The sequence below is a fragment of the Phoca vitulina genome, unplaced genomic scaffold (assembly GCF_004348235.1).
Source record: "Phoca vitulina isolate PV1807 unplaced genomic scaffold, GSC_HSeal_1.0 scaffold8, whole genome shotgun sequence".
NCBI classification, from domain to species: Eukaryota; Metazoa; Chordata; class Mammalia; order Carnivora; family Phocidae; genus Phoca; species Phoca vitulina.
The window spans coordinates 36,850,095-36,862,702 of record NW_022589711.1 but is presented as its reverse complement, the minus strand read 5'-3'; the positions used below and the strand labels follow the sequence as shown (position 1 = coordinate 36,862,702).

The window sequence follows — 12,608 nt, the reverse complement described above, 5'->3', positions numbered from 1 at the left end:
TTATGCATTTTTGGCAACTTTACTACAAGAAGTGATGCTGTGCCCTTCTCAGGATCATACTGGGGGTACACAGTATTAGTATGCTGGGTTTCTGTCCTGTAAAGTTGCTTTTATTTTTTATTGTATTTTTTATTTTTTATTTTTTTATTATTTTTTAAGATTTTATTTATTTGTCGGAAGAGAGAGAGCGAGAGAGAGCAGCAAGCAGAGGGAGAAGCCGGTTCCCCACTGAGTAAGGAGCCCAATGTGGTACTCGATTCCAGGACCCTGGGATCATGACCGGAGCCAAGGCAGACACTTAACGGTCAGAGCCACCCAGGCGCCCTATTTTTTTATTTTTTTGAGAGAGATCAAGCATGAGTGGGGGGGAGGGGGAGAGGGAGACAGAGAATCTCAAGCAGGCTCCATGCCCAGTGCAGAGCCTGTTGCAGGGCTCGATCTTACAACCCTGAAATCATGACCTGAGCCTAAACCAAGAGTCGGATGCTTAACCGACTGAGCCACCCAGGTGCCCCTCTACTGTAAAGTTACTATATCTCCTTTGGAATGTCTTAGAAGAGATACAGTAAAATTATGCAAATATCCTGTTTCTCCTTAAACTTTCACTTATTAATTTTAACATCCATTGGTAGGTCTTGCCTGTAACATTAATGTATTTGTCTAATGATGATTTTGTATTTCCCTCATTTCTTCTTCATTTATTAATTGAAATTCTTCTAGAAAGAAAACCTGTCCTTTCTCCCCATTTATTTATTTATTTATTCAGTTATGTCCTCTTAGCAGCATGGGCTCATGGGTATTTATTTTAGTTTGTGGGTGATTATTATTATTGTTTACTCTATTACTCAAATTGTTCTGACTTTGGCCATTGGAAAATCTTGACTTCTTTGTTCTTTCAAAATGCTTCCATGCTTTTTTGAGCACTTCCTTTCTTTCTGGCACGATGGGACATTCAGGCCCATCTTGTATTTTCCCTTTCTAGCCCTGGAATCAACCACTTCTACACAGAACTCTAGTTTCTTTATTGGAGAATAGTATTTAGAAACCCAAATATGAATACTGGGTGCTATTACTGCTACTGGGGTGTCATTATTCAGCAGACAGAGCTGGGAAATGTGTGTATACTAACCCACACATATATACACATTATTTCTGTGTTTGTCTGTCTGTAGACATGTTAAAATCCGTGAGTTCATACTGATACCTCGAATTCCAGTGCAGTAACACAGGGGCCATGGTATCCTTTGCTCTTCCTTATTTATAACTTCTTTCTATAACTATCTGTATGTTTATTAAAATAATCATGAGTTCATAATGATGCCTTCAACCCTAATCCAGCACCACATGTTTCAGTGTACCCTTTCCCCCTTGCTTATTTATAATTACTTTCTCTGGCAGTGAGAAATCTGGCACTCATTACCAAAATATATTTACTTATTTAATCCTGCTATACTATAAAAGTAGTTTCAGAATTGCTAACCCATACTGCTACGTAAACAAATTCGCTAACCAGAGTACAATATTGGTACATTATTTTCATTTTCAGTTGCATTCAGCCAGAATATTATTACGTAGGTTATAGGTTAGGTTCTGTTCTTCCCCTTCCATTTCAGTGTGATTATGTTATTTATTTGCAACATGGCTAGTGAACCTGTAATTTTGATTTCCCCCATGTATATGAGTGTAACGAGACATGGGGAAAATCCCCCTACCAGACTCCTCAGGCTTTTACGTAGACTTGGCTGGAGACAGGACAGTCCTCTGGTAAATGCCACGGAGTAGCAGACCCCTGGGCTCATTACCTTGGCCCTAGTCCACATTCCTAGCCTGGTTCTAAAGGAGCCTAAAGCTGCCCTTGGGTAATGAAACTTGAACACTCAGCAGCCTAAATATGACCACAGGATAAAAAGGGGGAAAATGCCTAGCTGGCTTGCAGTGAGTGGCTAGATAACAGGAAACTCTTGTCAGCACCCTCAAAATGGTTCACTGGCACAAGCCCAATAGCAAGCTATATAGAGTATTTGTAGGAAGACTTTAAAGAATCTGTTTCTAGGAGGAGTTCCAGTTCAAGCTCCTTTAATTCTTGTAATTCTCTGTGCTTTGACTCTGGATTGTATTTGTTCCCCCAGACAGTCTCTTTTAACATCACATGTGGGCCCAGTTATTCAATAGGAGACTTTCTGAGAGAAACAGAGCTGGCCCTCTTATCCAAACAGAGGTTCAGGTGCAGTGCTGTGCATGCATCTTCCCCACATATTTCATTGCCTGGTCTCTTTGTGATATCAAACATCTCTTTCTGTATAGAAACTTTCTACTTCCATTTTCCATCCTATTTTATCTGATCTTGCAGTGAAATCTCTTGGGGAGATACAGCAATCCTCATATCATTGCTAATTAGCAGAAACAACAAGGGATTAACTGTGAAACTCTTATACTATTTGGGAAATGGCCTTCTTAATTCTAACCCTGTTCTGAAATACATTTTATGTTTTCTTAAGAAGATAAGAAAGTCTGTGATCTTGGGGCGCCTGGGTGGCTCAGTTGGTTAAGCGACTGTCTTCGGCTCAGGTCATGATCCTGGAGTCCCGGGATCGAGTCCCACATCAGGCTCCCTGCTCAGCGGGGAGTCTGCTTCTCCCTCTGACTCTCCTCCCTCTCATGCTCTCTGTCTCTCATTCTCTCTCTCTCAAATAAATAAATAAAATCTTTAAAAAAAAAAAAAAGTCTGTGATCTTTGCTGCTTGTGAAAGTTGAAGAGAACAATGAAAGATGAGTTGATACTAACAAATCTTAATTCTGTGCGGGAAGTTTTGGTTTGCTTGTTTGGTTGGATTTTTCTGTTAGAGAGTAAGATTATAGTGACCCAAAGGAATCATTGTTAATGTTGTGCTTACGGCATAGCACCTTCCAAAAGGCCACCCCACACTAAACCAGGGGAACATGGAGATATATGGAAAAGAAGCCTGGATTTTTCTGACAAGATGATGAAAACTGTAGTTAAGTACCTCATTTATATAGCACGATTCATCCCCAAAGATCTTCGTTCTGTCGGGACTGCCTACATGCCACTGAAGTAAAGCCATTTCTAAGGGGAAACATAGCAACCATCCTCTCTATGTTTGAGGAAGGAAATGAAGGAAAAGCCTCTTTGCAAATAAAACTTCAGAGAAAGAAATGTCAGGCACACACGTGAAGGACGTTGGGATTCATGTAACTCTCCCTCTAAGCTTATTGCCAAAGAGCACGTGTGGTATGCATTTTAGGAGGGGTTTGAAACATTATTATATATTACTTCATACAGCTAACTCTGGGAAATTTCCAAGTAAAATTTTATCGGCATTAGTAAGGAGGTTGTTTATTCTGCTGTTCTTTCTTCCTTACCCTCGCCCTATGAGTCACTCACGTTTCCCATTCTCCCAGAAGGGACAGTGAAGGCCATTTTACCAAAATATCATGTTGGTGTTTTGCTTTTCAAAATGCCATGAAGCCGTTTTTGAGCCAGAGGTTCCAATTCGTGTATAAGTAATTTTTTGTCTTTTGAAAAAAGTACTGATTAAATTCTGCTTTTAAAGAAATAAGAGCCTTTAGCGTAAATGGAGCCCATTCCGTAAAATTTTACAGCGTAGAATATCTTTTCCCCTAAATACTAGACATTTCAGGTGACTATTTTTAAGGATCTTGAGAACCAAATGACATAGAAACATAGAAACAAATGACATCACATCATTGCCTTACTGTCAGACTACCCTGGAGGTGAACCTAACATTTGTCTAATATATTCTGAGGTGAGCTCTACTCTCGGTAGTTCGAGTATGTGTGGCTGGGGGTGGGGGAGAATGGGCAGGGAGTGGGGATTGGTGGAGGGGGGAAGGAAGTCTGGAAGAGGAAGAAGGAGAGTTCATGGGAAGCAGCAGGTCTGCCCTCCCTAAAGACACGAGGCCCTGAGCTACGTTGGGGAAGGAGGACTGTCCTAATGAATAGTCAGGTTATAGGCTGTATTGTGATCATTCTTCTTTACAAGATCCCAGAGAGTTTTGCTCATTAAGAATTTACTGTATGGTAAGACTAAGCAATTGCTTTCTGAAATTGTATTATTTCTGAAGTGAAACAGAATTAGATTAATAAAAGCAATATTATTGATTAAAGTTCTTAGCAGAATTAAGAAGAATTTACGAAATGTCCTAATGTTGGCAGTACATACTCACACATTTATGAGTGAAGTGATATAATGTCTGATGTATGGGATTTATTTATAAATATTCCAGAAAAAAAAATGGATGGAAAGAGAAAATAAGATCAGCAAAATGTTGGTAATTTTTATTTTTTTAATTTTTTTTAAGATTTTATTTATTTATTTGACAGAGAGAGACACAGCGAGAGAGGGAACATAAGCAGGGGCAGTGGGAGAGGGAGAAGCAGGCTCCCCACTGAGCAGGGAGCCCGATGCAGGGCTCCATCCCAGGACCCTGGGATCATGACCTGAGCCGAAGGCAGACGCCTAACGACTGAGCCACCCAGGCGCCCCAAAATGTTGGTAATTTTTAAAAGCTGAATGAGGGGTTTATTCTTCTGTTCTACTTTTGGGTATGTTTGTTAAATTTCTGTAATAAGGGTGTTTTTTGTTTTTATTTTAAGTTTAAAAAAGGAAAGAGAAAAAACTTAAATACAGAAGTTAAAAGAGCATTGCATCTTCCAGGATATAACAAAATAGCTTTTTGTCTGTAACCAGGGTTAGCATTTCACACAGCAGTGGTTGTCAAAGTGTAGGCCTCTGGGCTTTTCCATGGAACCAGGCATTGTCCAGGTCTTAGCACTGTGTGCAGAGAACTGAATCTATTTTCCCTAATGTAATTAGTTATAGGAGTATTTATGCTCTGGGGTAGGGGGCACAATGACTTCCTCTCTTTTCTTTGGGGCATAAGTATGAAAATCAGGAGTAGGGTGGGACACAGGATACCCCTTCCCAGGGGCATTCATTTTGCCCTGATAGGATCCTCCTCTCCCCAACCCCCAGGGACTGCAAAGGTTCGTGGGGCTTTTGCATAGCTGGAGTGGTCCCCAAAAGGAAAAAAGTTACTTCCTTGGGTAGCTTTAGAGCGCCTATTACTTTTTTTTTTTTTTTTTTTTTTTTAAAGATTTTATTTATTTATTTGAGAGAGAGAGAATGAGAGAGAGAGCATGAGAGGGGGGAGCGGGAGAGGGAGAAGCAGACTCCCTGCCAAGCAGGGAGCCCGATGCGGGACTCGATGCGGGACTCGATGCGGGACTCGATGCGGGACTCGATGCGGGACTCGATCCAGGGACTCCAGGATCATGACCTGAGCCGAAGGCAGTCGCTTAACCAACTGAGCCACCCAGGCGCCCTAGAGCGCCTATTACTTTTAAAAGCCAGGGAGCAGCAAGGAGTCACCTGGGGTCCTAGGGGGCGTGTAGCTTTCTTGCTAACGTGGAGGGGAGCCTTGGCCAACTCCCCTCGACCACTGGTTGCACCACAGTTAGTTGTGTTCAGCAGAAATAAATTGTAAACTTGTTGACATTTTTGTCCTCTTTACAATGCATTGTTTATTTTTCCATGACTGAGAATTTTGATGCAATTATCATTGAGCTTTCTGACAAAAGGGAAATAGCTGAGGAATTTTGATGAGTTACCCACTTCATTAATCAGAACAAGCATCTCTAGTGACGGGGTTAGAATTACAATGAGGATTAGATAGCAAATTGCTGTTCCACCTAACGTCAATCATTCTCCGTGACAGCAGTGTGATTACACTTCAGGGAAGAGCTTTTCTTGCCAACAAAACGAGGGCAACTCCAGTGCAGGTAATAAATTTAGCAGGGCGAGCTGTCATTTCTTCTCTTGAGTGGAATCCTTAACGATCAAATGATGTCTTGTAGAAGATTTTGAGACGAGAAGAGCATTTCCCTTAAAAACTTTCTAAATTTCACTTTGTAGTATTTTATTTTATAAATTATTAGAGATAAAGTATTTAGGAACAGTTCTTCCCACCGTGATTTTCAGTATTTTACTTACCTGTAGGAAGCCTTAATTTTCACTACCACCACTATGTTAAAGCGATGTGGAAGTTAAAATCAATGACTGTATTTGAAAATCCTTCAGAAATAAAACATGGTGCAGAAATAAAGGAACTAGGTAAGACAGGGACGGAGGTCAGCCTAGTCATCCAGCTAGTTAAAACATTAAATTCTGAAATAGAACTTATTAAATAGAATGAATTAAAGAGAGTGTATTCCTCTTCCAACCCGATTGTGCTTTTAAATAATAGTTCTTGTTTCCGAGAGCAAAAGGATAGAGCAGGGTTGTCGCTCCCGAGTGTGGTACTGAAGAGGAGAAGCAGGCCTGGGAACAGCAGGGACTCAGCGGGGGGAGAGGTAATAGAAAGAATAAATAGATCATGACTATGGAAGTATGCCACTTCTCATCCCTTCTAAATAAAAGCAGAGTGCTAGCATCTTCCAGAGAAGACAGGACTGAGAATATTTTCCTTTCCCAAATATTTTCCTCCAAGCACATTTATGGGACTCCTGTTTGCCTGAATAACGTTTGCTCTGAATCAAGAATAAGTGGCTATTCTTGGTTCACACTTGTATTTTTTCATTTAAATTTTAATGGGATTGCTCTTTTGAATAGGCAGGAAAAACCAGTAATTTGATTTCAAGAAAGCAGTTGCTATGAGTCTGTCACTTTGCTGTTACTAACTTCTATGTAGTGAAACTGAATTATAGACCTTTAAAACTGATCATTTTGCTTTCAAAGTCTAAACTTAACTATTTTAAAGAAATATGTTGACTATAGCATTTAGGAACTCAAATTTTCCCTTCTTAAATTCAGTTATGTTCCAGTGGTGCTCTTCTACCATAGTTAGTTATGTACTGACTTCTTTCTCTTTCGGTATAAAAGAAGCAGAGATTTCACCCTTCATTTTTAGGAGACGTTTTGCCTAATAGATTAGGTCATCAGGATGCCAGAATGTTTCGGTTTTAGCCTTAGGTGTACCACTAACTTTTCACTCTGTGAATTTAGTCATTAACTCTTCTCTCCTTGAAGTTCGGCTTGGTAAGGTAAATCATAATAATATCTGCAGTCTCTCTATTTTGTAATGATGGTCTACAAATTAATAGTGCATGTAATATTGTGCTTACAGTAATGCCTTGAACTTAATAGACAAGGAATGTAGAAATCCAAGAAGCACGCTATTAATAGTGTTATTATTGTCCAGGTGGATTATGTTTATACTATTTCATCATTAGAAATATTCCAGGAGTTAAAATTAGAGATAGCTGTACATCAATAGGAGTCTCTTAAATGAATCTGGTAGACAGAGGATATTTTCTTTTGACTATGGCACACAAGTTAACAATATATTTTTTTCATGCTTTATTTTGTGGGTTAGACAGACAAGTAATAATGCAAAAACTCAAGCTGGCAGCTGTGTGTCTTTGCCTTTTTATGACTGCAGGCATATCCTGTATTCAGCAAATCTCCCTTCCTCCCTCCTTCCCTGTCTTCTCTTCTTCCCTTCTTTCCGTGGGATCTAAGGTGAAGGTCTAGACAGTACGCCCTCATTTGACATAATGGAAAGGGAATGAGAGCTTTTTAAAGTTTGCCATGGTTTCTCCTAATAAATAATAATAAAGAAGATTCTGGGGGCGCCTGGGTGGCTCAGTTGGTTAAGCGACTGCCTTCGGCTCAGGTCATGATCCTGGAGTCCTGGGATCGAGTCCCACATCGGGCTCCCTGCTCAGCAGGGGGTCTGCTTCTCCCTCTGCCCTCTTCCCTCTCGTGCTCTCTGTCTCTCATTCTCTCTCTCAAATAAATAAATAAAATCTTTAAAAAAAAAAAAAAAAAGAAGATTCTGTAATTTGTCTAAATGGGAATAGAACTGAATTCTTGTGTAAGAAAACATTCCTAGCCAAATGGGCTATTTCTAAGAATTCTAACATATGCTCCCTTAGGTTATTAGTCTTTTAATTTATTTGCCCTCTTAATTTTGTTCAGAGTTCCCCAATTTAAACCCAGTGGTGGCTGCTTACTAAATGTTGAAATAGTGAAAGATAAGTGTTACACAGATAGAAGCAGTAAATAACAGCTGACCCTGGTAGGGCTAGCAAGTGCTTGAAGCTGGTCATCAGGCACCCCCTCTGTCTCCCACAGAGTCACTTTCTATGAGGTTACTTTCTATTTTATTGCTATCAACACTTGGTACAACTCTCAGATTTGCCATTTTCATTCATGGGACCGAGTCCCTTCCTTATGGAGGCTCACAGTCTAGTGGAAACCAGTAAACAGGTGGTTATAATACAGTGTAATGAGTGTTTTGATGGAAAGCAGAGGTTGCTCTGGGAACATAGTGGAAGGACACTTATATTTGGGGAGAGCAGTTGGTAACAGGAGAACTTCCAGAGAGAAGTGAGTCCTGAAGTAGTCAGTCAAAGAAAGGGCAGAAAAGGAGGACCAAGAAATTAGTATGAACATAGGAAAGTATTAAACAGTGTGGTTGATGTAAGGTCAAGAGCTGAAAGTTATGTGATGTAGTGGGAACATTAAGTTTACCTTGAAGGTAGGAGATGTAGGCAAGGGCTAGAGAGATTTACTAGGACCGTGAGTAAAGTTCTTCTCTAGGGACATCCTTAGGCTCAGTAGAACCTGTCTTGTTGTCAGATGCATGTAGTGGAAGATCCCAAGCATCCTGAGCATCTGGTCTCTCTAGGCACTCACCAGAGCTCTGTCATGGTCAGTGGTGGCTCAGCTGAAGCTGTTGTTTTAGCTGTCTTGTTTCCAGGGACCAGAGTCCCCCATTCTGTTCCTCATGGGATCTTCCATGTTCCTTTGTGCAGGACATCAGCAGCGTTAGTAATAGGAATGAATTACTCAGGTGGTATTTACACTCCAAGACAAGCTGGCAAGCTTACTGGAAGCAGGTGTTTCAAGCTTTTCAAACGAGTCCCTTAACTCGGGTCTTCGAAGTGACTGTTACTCGGGATCCCCATCGGACCAATGCCTTACAATGAGAACTAAGTATTGGAGTTTAAGTCGTGAGCCCGAGAGTACCTCAGCTGCATGACTTGAATATTTGTCGTCATTATTAGCAGAAAGCAATTATACTTTGCTTCTCTTCCATCAAGACAACAGTTCCTAGATTTGTTAGAAGAAGTGTGAGGGGGAAATCTGAGGTGACAGCTCTCGGTATCAGATATTAGAGAAACTAGTGCTCATCCATGGTGATTTTCCACATGTTTCCGTTGCAGTGTCAAAAACGGTATTTCTCTGCCTGGCACGAGCTGATCCTTGATCACAGGATTAAGCTGGGAAAAGCTGGGACCCTGTCCAACTGGAAGTTCCAACTGAAGGTCCTGCGGGCCTGGAGAGACTACACAAGATCCCAGAAGTTGGCGCGGGAGACTCAAGCCATGCAGAATGACCTTAGGGAAGAAAACAGGTACTGTTATTTTTATCATGAAAACCGTGGTGTTTTTAGGACATTTTTCCTCCTGAAGAATTCTGAAATAAACTCTAAAAAGTACGTCATCCATTATAAAATGTGGTAATCCCTGTTTTTCTGTATTACATCCCAAACTAGAAACTTTTAACTGAAAAATGTAAGCAAAAAAAATTTTAATTAAAATATGCTAATGTCCATGCTTTCCTTTTTGATGGAAGCAAGTATTATGCTTTTTCTCTTGTCTTCTGGTGTCCTAGCATTGCACCTTGGACCATCTTACAATTCAGAAGACAGAGTTTGGTTTATACGCCAGTAATTCTCATTGGTAGAAATCCCTGTCTGCACAGAGCATGTTAATTAGGGACACAGGGAACATTCATCTAGGAGGACAGACCTGCCAAGGTGATTTCTCCCACTCCTCCATCTTTTGTTCCACACCTTGTTTAGAGATTTTTGATACCTTTATATCAGCTCCCTCTTAGGCTTGTGAATGACATAGAATTTGTCTTCAAATAAAACTTGCTTTGTCCTATCATCTTAAAATTAAATACATTTTCTTCTTTTCATTTCCAAGTTCAACTTTGTACCCTTGAACCAAAATCATGGCTTTAAAAGGAACCATTTGTTTATTTGGGGGCGGGTACAGTTTATGTTCTTGTGTGTATTCACTTCTCTCACCGGCAACTCTGTTAGCCATTCAGGGTGAAACTTGAATGAATGGTGTGTGAAATCATTGTTACGTAGAGGGAAATGGTGCCCCCAGTAGTTGTGCAACCCTGTGACAGCATCAGGCCCTGGGGTGGATACACAGGAGCCTAATGCCTGGCCTCACAGTTCTGTGGGGAAGACAAGATCTAGAAATAGGACAGGTGTTGAGCAGCATCATAAACTGCACAGTGCATCCCCTCTGTTGCTGAGAATTTAGCAGAACGAGGTGTCACAGGGATTGAGGAGGCTCCTACAGAGTGCCAGGAAGGGCTTTATCAGGAAGGTGGGTCATGAGCTGGACTCCGTACCGTAAGTAGAATGCTCCTAGGTGGGGACGAGGAGATGAGGTAATGGCGTGTAGTGTAGCCATCCAGGTTGGTTGGAAGATCATCAGCTATGTGGTTCTCAAGTTCATCAACCTGTGAAAGGCCTTGAATGCCAAGACAAGGAGTTTAGGGATTCTTTGTTAAATAAAGGTGAATTCTTGACAGATTTTAAGCAGAAGGATGACCTAGTCAATTTCCCTTTCTTTACAGTATGCCAGGGGGAATCTTCAGTTGGGGGGAAAAAGGCAGCATAGAAAACTCTTTCCCATAATTTGTTTCTAAGTTCTCAGGATCCAGTGACTGATACAAGGAATTGGAATGATAGCCTACTGAAAAAGGATTGGCTAGCAGGATTTGCTGGATAAAGGAGGGAAACTGGAGGTGCTATAAAGGGGAAGCAACATAAGTGAGGGCATGAAGGGAGTGGAAATTCAGTGGTGAAGTTAAAAGTGGCCTGTGAAATTTACATGCCTGAAGAAACTTGTAGAAGAAAAATCTGAAGAACTTGAGATTTCATTCCAATTAAACTGTTTAAATATAAAAATCACTAAATGGGGATTTCATAATAGCATGATGTGCCAATTTTTTTTTAAAGATCTTAGAACTTTTTGTCTCGTATCTGTGAATTATTTTCAGGTGTCTATTTTTAAATGTTCAGAATGGGTACTACATTTTTTTTTTAAGTGCCAGAGTTAGAAAACACATAATAATTTTTTTACTACAAAACTTTAGAGCAAAAAAATCTTAGAGTAGGAAGTCACCTCAAGGATCGTCTAATCCTGCCTGTCATTTTACAGATGTTAAAAGTAAGGTCTGGAGAGAGTAAACGAGATAAGGTAAGAGTAGCTAATCCACAACGAGAGTCTGGTCTTTTTGATTCTGAGTCAGATACTTTTTCCTATACCACCCTGCTTCTGTGTTAAATGTTAAATTGCATCTAGGTGGTGGTTCCCTAAGACAGCCATATTTTTCAGTTATATGGCAACTTACTTTAGATGGTTGCAGATGAAAAATAAAGTAGCAATTAACAAATGACAAGTAATGCCAGAAACATATGAGAAGAAAGGAGCTATTAAATACAAACCTCCTTTGTGCTGCCTTCCTGCAAATCCCTGGCTCTCTACATGTTTTTCTTTGTTCTAGAAATTAAGTTGGGTGATTTTGTTCCAAGAAGGTCGGGATATTAAAGGTGGGGAAAAAGCTCAGAGGTAGATACTGTGAGCAGAAACCAAGAAATGTCAGTGGGATTGAGCGTGTCTGGAGAGCCTCTTTTTTGTGTTTATCAGAGTTTCTCCTAGTACCTCAGTGGACACCAAGTATACATTTGTTGAGTATAAATGAGTCAGTGAGTGAATTAGTTCATTTGCTTCCTCTCTTGTAATTTAACTTGATAGTGTCTTCAAGCATTTTTTTCTAATAATGAGCTCAAGGAATATAATGGGTTACTCACTGTAGAAACTAAACTCTCACCAGATTGGCAAAACACAGGTGGTTCTGTGGCCTATCCACCTGGACATGGAAATCATTTGCTATGCCCATTACTCGGATGTCAGCTGTGTCCTCATCCTCCAGCTCCTGCATCCACATCTGTTTTTGACACCTGGGGTTTTCCCCTCACTGGCCTGTCCCCTGTGCAAGGGCCAGCTTTCCTGGCTTCTTCCTTCCTTCCCTTCTTCCTTTATTTCTTTCTTTTCTTTTCTTTAATTTTCTTTCTTTTCTTTTCTTCCTTTCTTTCTTTCTCTCTCTCTCCCTCCTATTTTTATCTATCTCTTTTCTTTTAAAAGTAGTTATGGAAATGGTATTATAAAATTTCAATACAATATCGTAATACAATCTCAACATGAACAAATATTCCCAGACCCTGAGAATTCACTTGCTTAGGTAATACAACAAAACCCTGGTGTACACACCAAGTTAGGCCTTTTGATGTGGTGGTATTGGAATTTGAACTGTATTTTTAATCTGCTTGTTAGCATGTTCTCTTTCAAAGCTGCCTTTAGTTCTTCCATTGCTCCTCTCTCCCTTCCTCTCTCAAATTTATGGCCAGCCCTGGATAAAATTAGGAAGAAGTGGGGTTTGTTTTCAGCATCCTCCCCCAGCCCTTCCTGAGCCC

The 12,608-nt window shown here is 40.4% G+C and overlaps 1 protein-coding gene across 3 annotated transcripts in view; it reads left to right on the top strand.

Annotated features, from left to right (window-relative positions):
- The window catches only part of CCDC191 (coiled-coil domain containing 191), a 96,645-nt gene that overhangs the window by 25,294 nt on the left and 58,743 nt on the right, over window positions 1-12,608 (top strand). For all 3 annotated transcript variants that reach the window (XR_004299791.1, XM_032406561.1, XM_032406562.1), the window contains one exon: window positions 9,268-9,458. Coding sequence is in view for 2 of the 3 variants with exons in the window: in XM_032406561.1 (XP_032262452.1) it covers window positions 9,268-9,458 (191 nt within the window). In the remaining variant the exon portion in view is untranslated. The remainder of the gene's footprint in view (window positions 1-9,267; window positions 9,459-12,608) is intronic.